Source organism: Scardinius erythrophthalmus (assembly GCF_964197995.2).
Source record: "Scardinius erythrophthalmus genome assembly, chromosome: 6".
Classification (NCBI taxonomy): Eukaryota; Metazoa; Chordata; class Actinopteri; order Cypriniformes; family Leuciscidae; genus Scardinius; species Scardinius erythrophthalmus.
Window position 1 is genome coordinate 14,763,262 of NC_138226.1, and position 17,457 is coordinate 14,780,718.

Sequence of the window (17,457 nt, forward strand, 5' to 3'; positions counted from 1 at the left end):
TGGCTGCGCTGGGGTATTAACTATCCACGAAGTTCATCAAGGGTGCTGCAGGAAGTCACTCTCAAGCTGCTGTTCACTTCAGAATGTAGAATCATGTGGCATCGATACTTGATCTCAGAATATAGGACATGCAGTGTTGCTATATATTATATATAAATACTAGGTTGCTATATATTATATATCCTATAAAGAAGTGGAAAAGAGGACACTAACAGAGTTTATTGAAATGCATCTTTATTTAATGTTGTCACGAGTTAAGAGTTCTGTACATGCACAGTATTAACAGCTTGCTAATATAGCAAAGGCTTATTATTTTTAAATTACAAAGATCAACAATAAAAACTATGAAATCTATGATTTTTTTCCCTTTCAGATGATCCTAAAGATTAAGCAGAAATGGTTAATTTAATAAAATAAAAAAAACATAGATGACCTTTTACCAAAGAAAACAAGGGTCCATGTCACCTCATTAGTACAAACAGTAAACATGAGAAGGGGGGAAAATGGGATATTTCCAATTTAGGATTATTGTGAGGTTATCTCAGTCCTCCTATCCTCAAATTCCCAAATTATTGATTTCAAATTGCAATTGAAAATAAAATATGAAAATACAGAAAATCTCAGAATATGAGATACATGTGAGTAAACTGGATGTTAATGTTATTTTTTTTGTGTGTGTGCAAAAAAACATTCCCTCAAACTATTTGGTCTTTGCAGAAGAACATGATGGCAGAAGAATATTGATATGCTTATTCAGATTATGAACAGGACTAAACCCACCAATCTAAAGTATATGTGTACACTCAATCACTGTGCAGACTCTTGAAATTAAAGCGCCTCCTGTCTGTGAAACTCTGCATCTAAGGAGAAAAAAATAAAACAATAGGTTGCCAATTAACAAAATAATTATTCTACAATAAAATTAATTATAAATTAATTACATCTACATATATAAGTAATTCTCTAAAACTACTGCAAAACAACATTATTTCAAAAATGCACATTTGTGGCTACACAATTGAAGTCACATGTAAACAAAAAAAGCACACACTCACCTGGCTAGAGTCTCTTGTGAAGTATCTCTTCTCTATTACCTAAAAGAGACACAACGTATATATATATACATGTTAATACATTGCACATAGATATATCAGACATTTACTCACAAAATGACAGAGAATCATTAGGGTCAAAAAGGAAATATAGACTTTAGTTTAATTAAAGTACCTTGTCAAAAAAACGGCTCAATTTAACAGCATTTGATGATCCGGCCGCAAGATACCGTGGATTTGTACAATCCTGAGAAGAAAAGCAGGAAAAAGCTCAGAATGCATAACGGACAAATTATTATTTTTTTGGCTTATGTTAGTTTAGGTTAAAACATTATAACAGCACTAAAAGGCACACACAAGGTTAATCTCTTCCGCATTAAAGTCTTCAGACAGAAAGGCAGTGCGGGTCAGGACATCATTCCTCTTGTTTTCCGGGATCTGATCAAATTTGGTGCCAATTAGCAGGAGAGGGACTGAGTTCTCTGCAAACTGTTCTCTATCATAATCTCTGCAAGTGCAAAACATCAGAATTAACTTATTTCTGCATATCTAGGCAATTATAAACATAATCAAATATTCGCTCACTGTATTCTGATTTATTTACCACAAAATATAAGCATTGTATTTCAGCTGAAGAAATGCTTGATGCAATCATTCTAACAGAATCTGAAGTTAACCTTGACTCACCCATTTGATACAATGATGCCAGTTGGAGAGGAGTCTTTGCTCAGGGCCTCCAGTGACCAGCGGTACAGATTCTGGGAGGATTTCTTGTTGGTCAGATCATGAACTAAAATAATGCCTGCAGGAAAAAGACAAACATAGTGATTTAGCATTAAAGAAGAGTCGTTGCAAATGTTCCAACATTTTTTTTCTTTTTGAGCACATGAAAATACAACTTTTAATTTTTGTGTCTGATACTTAACCATTCACAGAATTGTAAAACACAGCTCTAGAGCTTTTAACACTGCTGGCACTGCCAACAGATCCTCCAACGTCCCAGAGTTCAGTGTAGTACGTCTTCTCGTCTGGAGTGCCTTCTCTGTAGTCATGTACCTGTGCAAAGAATCAAGACAGGTTTTGCTATGATAATAACACAGTTAATTAATAATAATTACTGATAATTTTCACTGTACCCTGACGTCCACTGAGCAGCCTACAGTCCATGAAGGATTCCCCAAAACTTGATTCTGGCAAAGTAAATGTACAAGAGAGGACTTCCCTACTCCTGTCAACAGACATAAAATAACACTGATCAGAGGAGACATATCGAGGCTTACAAAGTATTCCTGTAAAACATCTAAGTGGATGAAGTTCCTCGTGATAGATATTCTAATAATAATAATACTAGTATTGCAGAAATCCAAGCTAATGTGGCAGGCTAATACCTCCAGCTTTAGTCGAATATTATACAACACACTTACATTTTAAATTTACATTCACATGATTATAGGTTACAGAAAAGAAGGTCGATAGATTATTTAGATAATATTTATTACCCGAATCTCCCAAGACCAACACTTTCACCCTATCCAAAGATGCCATTTCTTTCCGGAAGTATACTGTGTAAACTCTCTGCACGTCTATGAAAACAAAATAAAAGTTGCGTGCAGAACGAAATAGTGATAATAAAATAAAATAAAATATAAGTATTTGAGTAAAGTATAAATTCAAATAAATAAAGTTCCATCTTATATTTAGTAATAGCTCTTGTGGGATATTCTGTATATATATATTCCGAATTTATAATATAATATAATACAATATAAACAATATAATATATTCTAATATATAATATAATATAATATAATATAATATATTATAATATAATATAATATAATATAACATAACATAATATAATGTAATATATTACAATACAATACACTACAATATAATATAATATAATATAATATAATATAATATAATATAATATAATATAATATAATATAATATAATATAATATAATATAATATAATATAATATAATATAATGACGATTTCTTGATTCAGTGAGTCTTCTTTCGATAGAACTTTTATAAAACTTCCTTTTTAAAAAGAGGCGGGACTTGTGACAGAGCAGGAAGAGGCTTTTTGATAGACATCACAGAAAGCCGGTGTGTTTTATTGGACTTCTGAAAGAAACACAAGTACCCATGGCGGTTAGAGGAATGAAACTGTCGAGTGTGTGTTTTCTGCTTTTATATTTGATAGTGACAGTGCTGGCTGGGTAAGTGAATATCGTGTTATTTCCATCGTTTAGGTTCAGTGCATTATAAACTCACTAACGTTACTCTGGCTGGTACACATGTTTCACTGTGATTGGTCTACGCCACTGTTCATGCATCATGCTGATGAATCTCGCCATAAACTACTTTAAATAACCTCGTTATTTATTGTAATTTAATGTGTTTATTTAAAGCCCGGAGTGTTTTTTAAAAATAGGACATTGTTTTTATTTTTTTATTTTTAAGTATCTGCCGATAATTGCTGTAACAAGGCTGCAGCTTGTCATCGATGCCACGTTTATATACATTTTAGAAATATATGAAGCTTTTATTGTGCCTTGGCTGATTTCCTCGTCAAGATGTTTATGTTAAATCAATAGACTTATCTATGTAGCTGTATCTGTTCATCAATAATTTGAATGTATGAATAGATTTATGATTCAAAAGTTCTAAAATAATGTGTATTTTCAGGAGGGATTTCTACAAAATTTTGGGGGTTAGTAGATCAGCATCAATTAAAGATATTAAGAAAGCCTACAGAAAGCTGGCATTGCAGCTTCATCCAGACAGGAACCAAGATGACCCAAATGCCCAAGACAAATTTGCAGACCTTGGAGCTGCTTACGAGGTATGGCTGTTTATGTTGAGTCATTTCACGTGGGGCTTTTTATTCGTTTTGACCACGCTTCATATGTTGAACAAAGACAATTTTACTCCGTTATAGATATTCAAATTGATGTGACTTAGTTTTCATGCAAATATTATGCGAAACTATAATACAAATATTTGAACTGGCTATGCATTGTATCACTAAAGCATCGCTAGACATATTTATTATTTCTGAACAAAACGTCAGTATAATGCTAGTGAATATGACAAGCATTATCGTTGTTGTTAGAAACGAACCGATGGAGCGATTTGATTGGTTGGAAGAAATGTGTGGCTGCCTCTGATTGGTTGAAACATCTGCTCATTGTCATTCATTTGATTTGTGACGTGGATCGCTAGTGTAGCTTGTACACATTGTAGGCTACAATATTACAAAGTTACATTTTTACACAGTAAATTATTTATTGTTTAAAGTAAATTAGTCATTGGTCGACTTCATTGTAACATAAATAATATTGTAAAGTATACTTTTTCATTTATAAATATTTTATGCAACATTAATAATTAGACTTAAATATATTTATATATTAAATTATGGATGATTAACTTAAGGATGAGTATATAATATGATTATGATTGAACATCTGAGTTGTTTTTTCAGCAGGATGCTTAAAAGAAAGAAATTAGAAATTAATCCAAGGTTGCTTGCCTGGGCCAAAAACAACACAGAAAGCTACAAAAACGCCCCAGCTTTTTAAAATGTGGTGGCAAAAATGGCTGTTATTTATCTGCTATCTAGCATTTTGTATATTTCATAATATCTAATCATGGCTTTATACACTAAAGTGTCCTTTATGTTCTTCTGTTAAACAAAAATAATCTCATAAAGGTAGAACAACAACTTCAGGGGGCAAAGTTGATTTCTGACATTGGCTTTAAGTGAGTAAATGGTGTTTTTCCAGAGTAAAAATACTATTTTCTTATGGTGCTTTTTAAATGCAGGTGCTCTCAGATGAGGAGAAAAGGAAACAGTATGATGCATATGGAGAGGAGGGGTTAAAGGAAGGTCATCAAAGTTCACATGGTGATATATTCTCCAGGTAAACAAGCCTACGATATTAAGATGGCACCCACCTAATTAACATTTTCTTTAACAGTTAACTGCTGATATTTTTGTGCATTTTTCCATTAACATTGTTTGATTTGTCAAATGAGCTTGTATCATAGATTTTCAAAAGTCTGATGCATAGTTGTTTATCTAGTTTTAGAAGCATGTCTGTTTGAAACAAAAATGTTGTGACTGTAACGGCACATTCAATCTACACTATGTGACTGCACTGATATTCATGTGTTTTTTTGTTGTTTTTCAAGTTTCTTCGGCGACTTTGGGTTTATGTTCGGTGGAAATAGGCAGCCGGCCGGCCGGGATATTCCCAGGGGTAATGACATCGTCCTGGATCTTGAAGTAACCCTAGAAGAGGTGTATTCAGGGAATTTTGTGGAGGTGAGTTTCTTTTTGTTCTTGATCCCTCTCCATTTCCTTCCTGATGTACTGTAGTATTCAGACCTTCTGTGTTCTTTTATAGGCTTTTGTTTGGCAGTGTACATAGTCACATGGTAATGTACAGTAACCTCCTTTTCCTTTTCTTGTCTTTCCTGTGTTTCCTCTCTTCTTCAACACGTAGGTGGTACGAAACAAACCTGTAGCAAAAGAAGCGCCAGGCAAAAGAAAATGCAACTGCCGGCAGGAAATGAGAACCACACAGCTAGGACCAGGTCGCTTCCAGATGACACAGGAAGTAGTCTGTGATGAATGCCCCAATATCAAGTAAGTTTGCCCGATAATCACTCTCACTTTGACTCAAGACGGTTCATGATTTTCTATTAAGTGCTGTATCATTGTTTCCAGGCTTGTGAATGAAGAGCGAACACTAGAGGTGGAGATCGAGCAGGGTGTGAGAGATGAGATGGAATACCCTTTCATTGGGGAAGGTATAGGAAATAATTGTACAGATAACTCAGTATAGTAACACTTAATTTTATGAATTGGCTAGATACTGCAACATGATTTAGCAAGTGTGTATCTGACCACAGGTGAACCTCACATTGATGGTGAGCCTGGAGATCTGCGTTTCCGCATCAAAGTTTTGAAGTAAGAGTAAATTAATATATTATTGTGATAAGAATAATTAATTGAACTCTTAATGTATGTTTAATATACTTTCAATTAATGTAGCTGTTTGAAAGAGTGAGATTTAAAATTGAGTTTCAGTTTATCACATGTAAATTTGTTCTTGTCCAGGCATCCTCTGTTTGAGCGCAGAGGTGACGACCTTTACACAAATGTCACCATCTCTCTGGTAGAGGCTCTGGTCGGTTTTGAGATGGACATCACTCATTTAGATGGCCACAAGGCACGTATAATTTCCCAGATTTTACTGTCAACAGATTTACTCTTTTTTTTTTTGTGTGTGTGTGTGTGTGTGTGTGTGTGTGTGTGTGTGTGAACTTGATTTATGTTTATGTTAGAATGCAACATTTGAAAATGTAAAATTTGGACTGTGAATTATATATATATATAAATAATTAATTTTAATAAATAATTCAGAGTTTAAATTACTTTATTACCAAATTTAAAGTTACATTAGTATTGACAGGTACAGATTACTTAAAAATGATTGGTTGATCAGCAATATGAACACAAAATAACGTGCATCCCTAATATCCTCCTGTTGTCATGTGTTGTTGTGTTTGCTGTATAAAATAAGGCTGTTCACAAACTCACAGAGACTCATCTTGTGGTCTTGTAGGTGCACGTTGTGAGAGATAAAATCACTAAGCCAGGAGCGCGTATTTGGAAGAAGGGTGAGGGCCTACCAAATTTTGACAACAACAATATCCGTGGATCGCTCATAGTCACCTTTGATGTAGATTTTCCAAAGGAGCAGCTTGATGACCAACAGAAAGATGGTAAGAGAACATTATAAAGAATATAAAAAATGGGATTTTTAAAAAATTGTCCCTCTTCTGTGTGACTACTGTGGTGTTTCTGGATTTTTTTTATGCATTTATGAGTTAATAAATTCAACAAATATTTTTTTCTCAGGTATAAGACAACTTCTGAAACAGGCACCATCTCAAAAGATTTATAATGGACTGCAGGGATACTGACAAACCAGCCAAGTAAATCAGGACTGATCGCCCTGTCCCTGTCTGCCCTACACACACACACACACACACACACACACACACACACTTAAATGCACACCGAGGAACAAGCAATGGGTTTTTTTTCTGATTGTTCTCAGGAAGGGTTGATGTTAATGTTTTTTTATTTTCTTTTTATTATTATTTCCTCCTTCATTTAAGTTTTTTAAAAGCCTTGTTTTCTCATGGAACGTATTTTTTTAATTCGTTAAACATGCCACCCCCACCCCAAAGATAAAATTAGTTTTTCCTTACATGCTCCCCTGTTCAAGAGGTAGTTCAAGACATTTTCCATCAGTTTAAGTGTTGGACACTAACTGTCTGCTATGACCTGTCAACCACCATCCACTCATGGATCAGCATTAGTGCCAGTTGACCTGAGACCTACAACGAAAACAGAAAGAGGACTGAAACTTCAAACCAGAGGACAATTTAAACACCTGCCTCAGCACTGTATGTCTTCAAGACCTTTTTCTTCAGGTGTTTTAAAAAAGAAACAATTATATGAATGTAAGTTCATTGAACTTTCTCAACTTAGACTCTTCAGTCTTTGGTCTGCTTGTTTTAAAGAACAGATTTATCACGGTTCTTGCAGTTGGTGTAGTTTTTGTTCATCAAGCTACAAATCTTATTTGTGTGTGTGTGTCTGTTTTCTCTGGGGCATTTACTTGGGTTTTGAAGTTCAAACAAAAGACCTCTTCAACTGTATAGTATAGTTCAGCTCTTTCCTGTGAATTTTTTATGTGACAGACTCACTTTCTTGTTTCCTTCACAACCCCTCCTGATGTTCAGCCCACTGGGTCTCTTTCTAGTTTGTCACTTTCCTTTGCAGTTTTGTGAACCACACCAGACAAAACAGAACAACATCTTAGGATAACTTGTGCACAAGTCAGGGAAATATAATTTGTCATTTTCAAGTTGAAAATTAAAACTTTCTAATTATTGTTAAAAGCAATTGAAGTTATTAAAAAATTAAGTATATAAGAGTATAAGAATATAAGAGTATTTGTTTATTATGGAAGATTTCTATTTATGGCTTCACATTTTTACCTTGCTTAGCTGTATTTCCTTAAGATTAAGGGATTACAGTGAAAATGTACAGTATTGCATCCTCTGTTAGGTAGGCAGCAACTGACTTGACCAGTAGATGGAAGCAAATAATAATCTCCAGGATTAGTCTTCTGAGTTTTTAGGATTGGTACTTTTATATAAACTATTTTACATATCAAGTTAAATATGGATTATAAATTAATGAAGGCTCTAGAAAAATAAGGGATTTCTCTGAATTTTCTATTTGTATGTATGTGAGTAAAATGAACATTTTTGTTTTATTCTGTAAACTACTGACAACATTTCCTCCCAATTTCAAATATGGCCTTTTAGAACATTTATTTTGTAATAAATTAAAAATTACAAAAAAAACAAAACAAGAAAAAGGACCATGGCCAGGCCAGTCCAATCTGATCTGAACCCCACTGAAAACCTCTTGTTTGTGACCAAGAGGAAGATGGAAGGTCATAAGCCACCAAACAAAAGACGAGCTGCTTGATTTTTTTTCACTCATTAGCAATGTGAAGGTAAAGAGAAACATGCCTGTGATTGGAAATCAGGGTTATTCCACCAAATATTGATTTCTGAACTCTTTCGAAGTTAGTGTCTTGTTGTTTAAAGATGAATATGCGTGTTTCCTTTGTATTATTCGACGTCTGAAAACATGGCATCCTATTTGTTATTTTGACCAGTTGACATTTTCTTCAAATAAATGCTCTAGGCCTATTGACAAGGTGTTTACTTAAAATTCGGAAGAATATTGTCAGTAGTTAAACAAAAAATGTACTCAAACACATAGGCCTATATAAATTCACATTCAATTATAATTTTATATTTATATACAGTGGCGAATTTTGGCATGGGCGACATAAGCATCTTGAGGGGGAAAAAAGGGTTTGCCCAACCGTTTTACCGCTCATTTACACATCACGTCAATATCATGTCACCGTGTGGGTCATTCGACCTGTTCAGGATTCGGAGTGTGCGCCCTAAAAAAAAGTTGGAAAGTAGGCTACACACTCACTCAGGACAGAAGTAAGGAGGAGCGGGGGTTTGTTTAGGCTACCTCGCCTCAGGGATTCCAGCAGGAGAAGTTCTACATTGAAATTATGGGAAAAGACAAAAGGTGTTGCCACCACGAGTCTAAATAGGAAAACAAATAGGGGAACGTGCAAAAAATAAAGGTATGAAGGCCTATAGGCCTACAGTTATCACTCATGGCGATATGATGAGTAGCCTAATATTATGCATAGTAAAATAGGCTAACATCACTTAGCCCAGGGGTCACCAAACTTTTTTCTCTGGGGGCCACATTATCGTTCCTGACTGTGATGGGGGGCCGGGGCCGGGTCAGCTATATAACATAGAATTGTATGACCAAGACCAAAATGACCACCAGCAGGCCTCATTGTGTAGTAGAGATTACTAGCCTGGCACAGCCATCCCCACTACTATATCCACACTACTATATCAACACTTGATTCCTGGCACATATTTGTTTATCTTTACTAGTGGTTTGCAAAAGTTGTAATCGAGTCTTCACACTTTGTTTTATTTAAAGTTATTCTTCACAAATAATCGTTGGTCCCAGTGGTTAAACTGGCTTTTGTAGGGAGGGGGAGCCCTTATCGCATCGTAAAATGACTTAATGTGTTGAGAAATGTGGTGATCAATGTATAATTTCACTGTAATAAAGGTATAATTACACAATGTATTACATTGTAATAAAGGTATAATAACTAGGGCTGTCAATCGATAAAAAAATTTAATAGCGATTAATCGCATGATTGTTATGAGTTAACTCGCGATTGATCGCAATTCATCGCACATTTTTTATTTGTTCTAAATGTACCTTAAATTAAAACTTTTCAAGTTTGTAATACTCTAAATCAACATGGGCATGGATAAATATGGATGCTTTATGCAAATGTATGTTTATTATTGAAACCATAGTCAACATAGAGCATGAAGACAAGACATGTTTCAAAGGTCATAGATGTTTTTCAAAGAACTTGTTCATGTCTATTATTAGACACATGTAGAAAGAACAAAGAAATACCAGATTCTAATTATTCTCTTTCTTTGCACTAATCAATTTACTAACACAAACATGCTTAGATTTTTGCTTGACAGGGCAGCTCTTCTGAAAATGCTAAATGTACATTTATTATTTATTATTACATTAGTTTGTCTGTCTCTGTGCCCATTTTAATGAAGCTAAATTCTGAATAAAACTGTTTTCATTGGTATATTTTACTGTTTCTTTTGTCAAACAACGGAATGAATATGAAATAGTGACTGAAATGCAACCCAATAAACATAACCAGCTCTCACTTCCAAGACGTTAATCTGCACAAAAATCCTGATAATCGAGCCGTCGTCTGATGAAATCAAATACACATAAGATAAAGACAATATTTGTGTTGTGATTTCGGCTATACTTGCATGTAAAATTAGAGAAGCAGCATAATATCTGTGTTTAACTGAATAAAAGATACTACGAGACGCAGAGAGAGAGAGAGAGAGAGAGAGAGAGAGAGAGAGAGAGAGAGAGGTGCGCGCGCGTGCTGGGAGAGCAGTACCGGCGATTCTCAGAAACTAAATAAGGTTTGGGCGCTTTTTTGAAGGGAAAAAATGGCTAAAGGGTCTGCAATGTCGTTAAATTGGCAAGACTGTGTATCTCCATTTCTTCAACTGGGGTTGGGCCACGGGTCAAACAGAAAATATGCGCTGCGTTGATCAGCCATTAAAAAAATTTGTGCCGTTAATATGATTTTGCGTTAACGCGTTATTAACGCGCTAACTTTGACAGCACTAATAATAACACAATATATTATTACACTGTAACGAAGGTATAAGTACACAATGTATTATTAGACTGTAATAAAGCTATAATTACACAATGCATTATAACACTGAAATAAATGTATTAGTACACTGTAATAAAGGTATTATAAGACAATGTGTTATTACACTGTAATAAAGGTATAATAGCACAGTGTATTATTACACTGTAATAAATGTATAAATGTATAATAAGAATGTATTATTACACTGTAATAAAGGTATAATAACACAATGTGTTATTACACTGTAATAAAGGTATAATACCACAATGTATTATTACACTGTAATAAAGGTATAATAACACAATGTGTTATTACACTGTAATAAAGGTATAATACCACAATGTGTTATTACACTGTAATAAAGGTATAATACCACAATGTGTTATTACACTGTAATAAAGGTATAATTTCACAATGTATTATTACACTGTAATAAAGGTATAATAACACAAAGTGTTATTACACTGTAATAAAGGTATAATACCACAATGTGTTATTACACTGTAATAAAGGCATAATAACACAGTGTATTATTACACTGTAATAAATATATAATAAGAATGTATTATTACATTGTAATAAATGTATAATAACACAATGTATTATTACACTGTAATAAATGTATAATAAGACAACGTATCATTACACTGTAATAAAGGTATAATACCACAGTGTATTATTACACTGTAATAAAGGTATAATTTCAAAATGTATTATGGCACTGTAAAAAGGTAGAATCACACAATGTATTATGGGACTGTAATAAATGTATGATAAGAATGTATTATTACACTGTAATAAAGGTATAATTACACAATTAGACAATGTATTATTACACTGTAATAAAGGTATAATACCACAATGTGTTATTACACTGTAATAAAGGTATAATAACACAGTGTATTATTACACTGTAATAAATGTATAATAAGAATGTGTTATTACATTGTAATAAAGGTATAATAACACAATGTGTTATTACACTTTATTACATGGCTTGGCTGAATTCCAATATAGAATGCGGTCTGTTATTTCTTTATAACAGACCGCTGCGAAGTATAACAGACCGTTGCCATGAAAAACAGCACGTTGCTATGGACGCGGAACGGACTATTTTCTTTAGCGGAAGCAATACAATCGTTTTTAAATCAATAACCCCTTTTTAAATCAATAATTCGCGGCAAATAATTTATTTATTTTGTAGGTAGCCATGTAATAAGCGGGATAATGTATAGTGAGCCGGTTGTTATAGTGAATAACAACCCCTTCAGGCTGATTCAAGATCCCTCCGCTTCGCGTCGGGATCCCGTTCAGCCTGTCGGGGTTGTTATTCACTATAACAACCGGCTCACTATACATTATCCCTTACGTAATAAAGGTATAATACCACAATGTGTTATTACACTGTAATAAAGGTATAATAGCACAGTGTATTATTACACTGTAATAAATGTATAATAAGAATGTATTATTACACTGTAATAAAGGTATAATAACACAATGTGTTATTACACTGTAATAAAGGTATAATACCACAATGTGTTATTACACTGTAATAAAGGTATAATAGCACAGTGTATTATTACACTGTAATAAATGTATAATAAGAATGTATTATTACACTGTAATAAAGGTATAATAACACAATGTGTTATTACACTGTAATAAAGGTATAATACCACAATGTGTTATTACACTGTAATAAAGGTATAATAGCACAGTGTATTATTACACTGTAATAAATGTATAATAAGAATGTATTATTACACTGTAATAAAGGTATAATACCACAATGTGTTATTACACTTTATTACATGGCTTGGCTGAATTCCAATATAGAATGCGGTCTGTTATTTCTTTATAACAGACCGCTGCGAAGTATAACAGACCGTTGCCATGAAAAACAGCGCGTTGCTATGGACGCGGAACGGACTATTTTCTTTAGCGGAAGCAATACAATCGTTTTTAAATCAATAACCCCTTTTTAAATCAATAATTCGCGGCAAATAATTTATTTATTTTGTAGGTAGCCATGTAATAAGCGGGATAATGTATAGTGAGCCGGTTGTTATAGTGAATAACAACCCCTTCAGGCTGATTCAAGATCCCTCCGCTTCGCGTCGGGATCCCGTTCAGCCTGTCGGGGTTGTTATTCACTATAACAACCGGCTCACTATACATTATCCCTTACGTAATAAAGGTATAATAACACAGTGTATTATTAAACTGTAATAAATGTATAATACGAATGTATTATTACACTGTAATAAAGGTATAATAAAACAATGTGTTATTACACTGTAATAAAGGTATAATACCACAATGTGTTATTACATTGTAATAAAGGTGTAATTTCACAATGTATTACATTGTAAAAAGGTATAATAGCACAATGTATTATTATACTGTAATAAAGGTAAAATAACACAATGTATTATTACATTGTAATAAATGAATAATAACACAATGTATTATTACACTGTAATAAAGGTATTATAAGACAATGTGTTATTACACTGTAATAATGGTATTATAAGACAATGTGTTATTACACTGTAATAAAGGTATAATACCACAATGTGTTATTACACTGTAATAAAGGTATAATAGCAGAGTGTATTATTACACTGTAATAAATGTATAATAAGAATGTATTATAACACTGTAATAAAGGTATAATAACACAATGTGTTATTACACTGTAATAAAGGTATAATACCACAATGTGTTATTACACTGTAATAAAGGTATAATAACACAGTGTATTATTACACTGTAATAAATGTATAATAAGAATGTATTATTACACTGTAATAAAGGTATAATAACACAATGTGTTATTACACTGTAATAAAGGTATAATACCACAATGTGTTATTACATTGTAATAAAGGTGTAATTTCACAATGTATTACATTGTCATAAAGGTATAATTTCACAATGTATTACATTGTAAAAAGGTATAATAGCACAATGTATTATTATACTGTAATAAAGGTAAAATAACACGATGTATTATTACATTGTAATAAATGAATAATAACACAATGTATTATTACACTGTAATAAAGGTATTATAAGACAATGTGTTATTACACTGTAATAATGGTATTATAAGACAATGTGTTATTACACTGTAATAAAGGTATAATACCACAATGTGTTATTACACTGTAATAAAGGTATAATAGCAGAGTGTATTATTACACTGTAATAAATGTATAATAAGAATGTATTATAACACTGTAATAAAGGTATAATAACACAATGTGTTATTACACTGTAATAAAGGTATAATACCACAATGTGTTATTACACTGTAATAAAGGTATAATAACACAGTGTATTATTACACTGTAATAAATGTATAATAAGAATGTATTATTACACTGTAATAAAGGTATAATAACACAATGTGTTATTACACTGTAATAAAGGTATAATACCACAATGTGTTATTACATTGTAATAAAGGTGTAATTTCACAATCTATTACATTGTCATAAAGGTATAATTTCACAATGTATTATTACATTGTAAAAAGGTATAATAGAACAATGTGTTATTACACTGTAATAAAGGTAAAATAACACAATGTATTATTACATTGTAATAAATGTATAATAACACAATGTATTATTACACTGTAATAGAGGTATTATAAGACAATGTATTATTATACTGTAATAAAGGTATAATAACACAATGTGTTATTACACTGTAATAAAGGTACAATACCACAATGTGTTATTACACTGTAATAAAGGTATAATAGCACAGTGTATTATTACACTGTAATAAATGTATAATAAGAATGTATTATTACACTGTAATAAAGGTATAATAACACAATGTGTTATTACACTGTAATAAAGGTATAATACCACAATGTGTTATTACACTGTAATAAAGGTATAATAACACAGTGTATTATTACACTGTAATAAATGTATAATAAGAATGTATTATTACACTGTAATAAAGGTATAATAACACAATGTGTTATTACACTGTAATAAAGGTATAATACCACAATGTGTTATTACACTGTAATAAAGGTATAATAACACAGTGTATTATTACACTGTAATAAATGTATAATAAGAATGTATTATTACACTGTAATAAATGTATAATAAGAATGTATTATTACACTGTAATAAAGGTATAATAACACAATGTGTTATTACACTGTAATAAAGGTATAATACCACAATGTGTTATTACACTGTAATAAAGGTATAATAACACAGTGTATTATTACACTGTAATAAATGTATAATAAGAATGTATTATTACACTGTAATAAATGTATAATAAGAATGTATTATTACACTGTAATAAAGGTATAATAACACAATGTGTTATTACACTGTAATAAAGGTATAATACCACAATGTGTTATTACACTGTAATAAAGGTATAATAACACAGTGTATTATTACACTGAAATAAATGTATAATAAGAATGTATTATTACACTGTAATAAAGGTATAATAACACAATGTGTTATTACACTGTAATAAAGGTATAATACAACAATGTGTAATTACATTGTAATAAAGGTGTAATTTCACAATGTATTATTACATTGTAAAAAGGTATAATAGCACAATGTATTATTACACTGTAATAAAGGTATAATAACACAATGTGTTATTACACTGTAATAAAGGTATAATACCACAATGTGTTATTACACTGTAATAAAGGTAAAATAACACAATGTATTATTACATTGTAATAAATGTATAAAAACACAATGTGTTATTACACTGTAATAAAGGTAAAATAACACAATGTATTATTACATTGTAATAAATGTATAAAAACACAATGTATTATTACACTGTAATAAATGTATAATAAGAATGTATTATTACACTGTAATAAAGGTATAATAACACAATGTGTTATTACACTGTAATAAAGGTATAATACCACAATGTGTTATTACACTGTAATAAAGGTATAATAGCACAGTGTATTATTACACTGTAATAAATGTATAATAAGAATGTATTATTACACTGTAATAAAGGTATAATAACACAAAGTGTTATTACACTGTAATAAAGGTATAATACCACAATGTGTTATTACACTGTAATAAAGGCATAATAACACAGTGTATTATTACACTGTAATAAATATATAATAAGAATGTATTATTACATTGTAATAAATGTATAATAACACAATGTATTATTACACTGTAATAAATGTATAATAAGACAATATATTATTACACTGTAATAAAGGTATAATACCACAATGTGTTATTACACTGTAATAAAGGTATAATAGCACAGTGTATTATTACACTGTAATAAAGGTATAATTTCACAATGTATTATGGCACTGTAAAAAGGTAGAATTACACAATGTATTATGGCACTGTAAAAAGGTAGAATTACACAATGTATTATGGGACTGTAATAAATGTATAATAAGAATGTATTATTACACTGTAATAAAGGTATAATAACACAATGTATTATTACATTGTAATAAATGTATAATAACACAATGTATTATTATACTGTAATAAAGGTATACAACACAATGTATTATTATACTGTGATAAATGTATAATTTCACAATGTATTACATTGACAAAGGTATAATAGCACAATGTATTATTACATTGTAATAAATGTATAATAACACAATGTATTATTACACTGTAATAAAGGTATTATAAGAAAATGTATTATTACACTGTAATAAAGGTATAATAACACAGTGTATTATTACACTGTAATAAATGTATAATAAGAATGTATTATTACACTGTAATAAAGGTATAATACCACAATGTGTTATTACACTGTAATAAAGGTATAATAGCACAGTGTATTATTACACTGTAATAAATGTATAAATGTATAATAAGAATGTATTATTACACTGTAATAAAGGTATAATAACACAATGTGTTATTACACTGTAATAAAGGAATAATACCACAATGTGTTATTACACTGTAATAAAGGTATAATACCACAATGTGTTATTACACTGTAATAAAGGTATAATAACACAGTGTATTATTACACTGTAATAAATATATAAGAATGTATTATTACACTGTAATAAAGGTATAATAACACAATGTGTTATTACACTGTAATAAAGGTATAATACCACAATGTGTTATTACACTGTAATAAAGGTATAATAGCACAGTGTATTATTACACTGTAATAAATGTATAATAAGAATGTATTATTACACTGTAATAAAGGTATAATAACACAATGTGTTATTACACTGTAATAAAGGTATAATACCACAATGTGTTATTACACTGTAATAAAGGTATAATAACACAGTGTATTATTACACTGTAATAAATGTATAATAAGAATGTGTTATTACATTGTAATAAAGGTATAATAACACAATGTGTTATTACACTGTAATAAAGGTATAATACCACAATGTGTTATTACACTGTAATAA

General features: G+C 31.2%; 2 protein-coding genes across 2 annotated transcripts; one reads left to right on the top strand and one right to left on the bottom strand.

Moving 5' to 3' along the window:
- Nucleotides 1-214: 214 nt before the first annotated feature.
- On the bottom strand, nt 215-2,618 carry rabl3 (RAB, member of RAS oncogene family-like 3). The gene is made up of 8 exons (XM_081368056.1): nt 2,552-2,618; nt 2,189-2,280; nt 1,979-2,108; nt 1,740-1,854; nt 1,410-1,560; nt 1,228-1,299; nt 1,056-1,094; nt 215-860 (listed from the first exon to the last, which is right to left on the bottom strand). The coding sequence occupies exons 1-8, from the start codon at nt 2,595-2,597 to the stop codon at nt 804-806; spliced, it is 702 nt and encodes a 233-aa protein (XP_081224182.1). The 5' UTR covers nt 2,598-2,618; the 3' UTR covers nt 215-803.
- A 441-nt stretch (nt 2,619-3,059) lies between these two features.
- Nucleotides 3,060-7,680, top strand: dnajb11 (DnaJ heat shock protein family (Hsp40) member B11). The gene is made up of 10 exons (XM_081367640.1): nt 3,060-3,278; nt 3,748-3,904; nt 4,888-4,985; nt 5,257-5,389; nt 5,571-5,713; nt 5,795-5,877; nt 5,980-6,037; nt 6,188-6,299; nt 6,696-6,855; nt 6,992-7,680. The coding sequence occupies exons 1-10, from the start codon at nt 3,205-3,207 to the stop codon at nt 7,054-7,056; spliced, it is 1,083 nt and encodes a 360-aa protein (XP_081223766.1). The 5' UTR covers nt 3,060-3,204; the 3' UTR covers nt 7,057-7,680.
- The last annotated feature ends 9,777 nt before the right edge of the window (nt 7,681-17,457 follow it).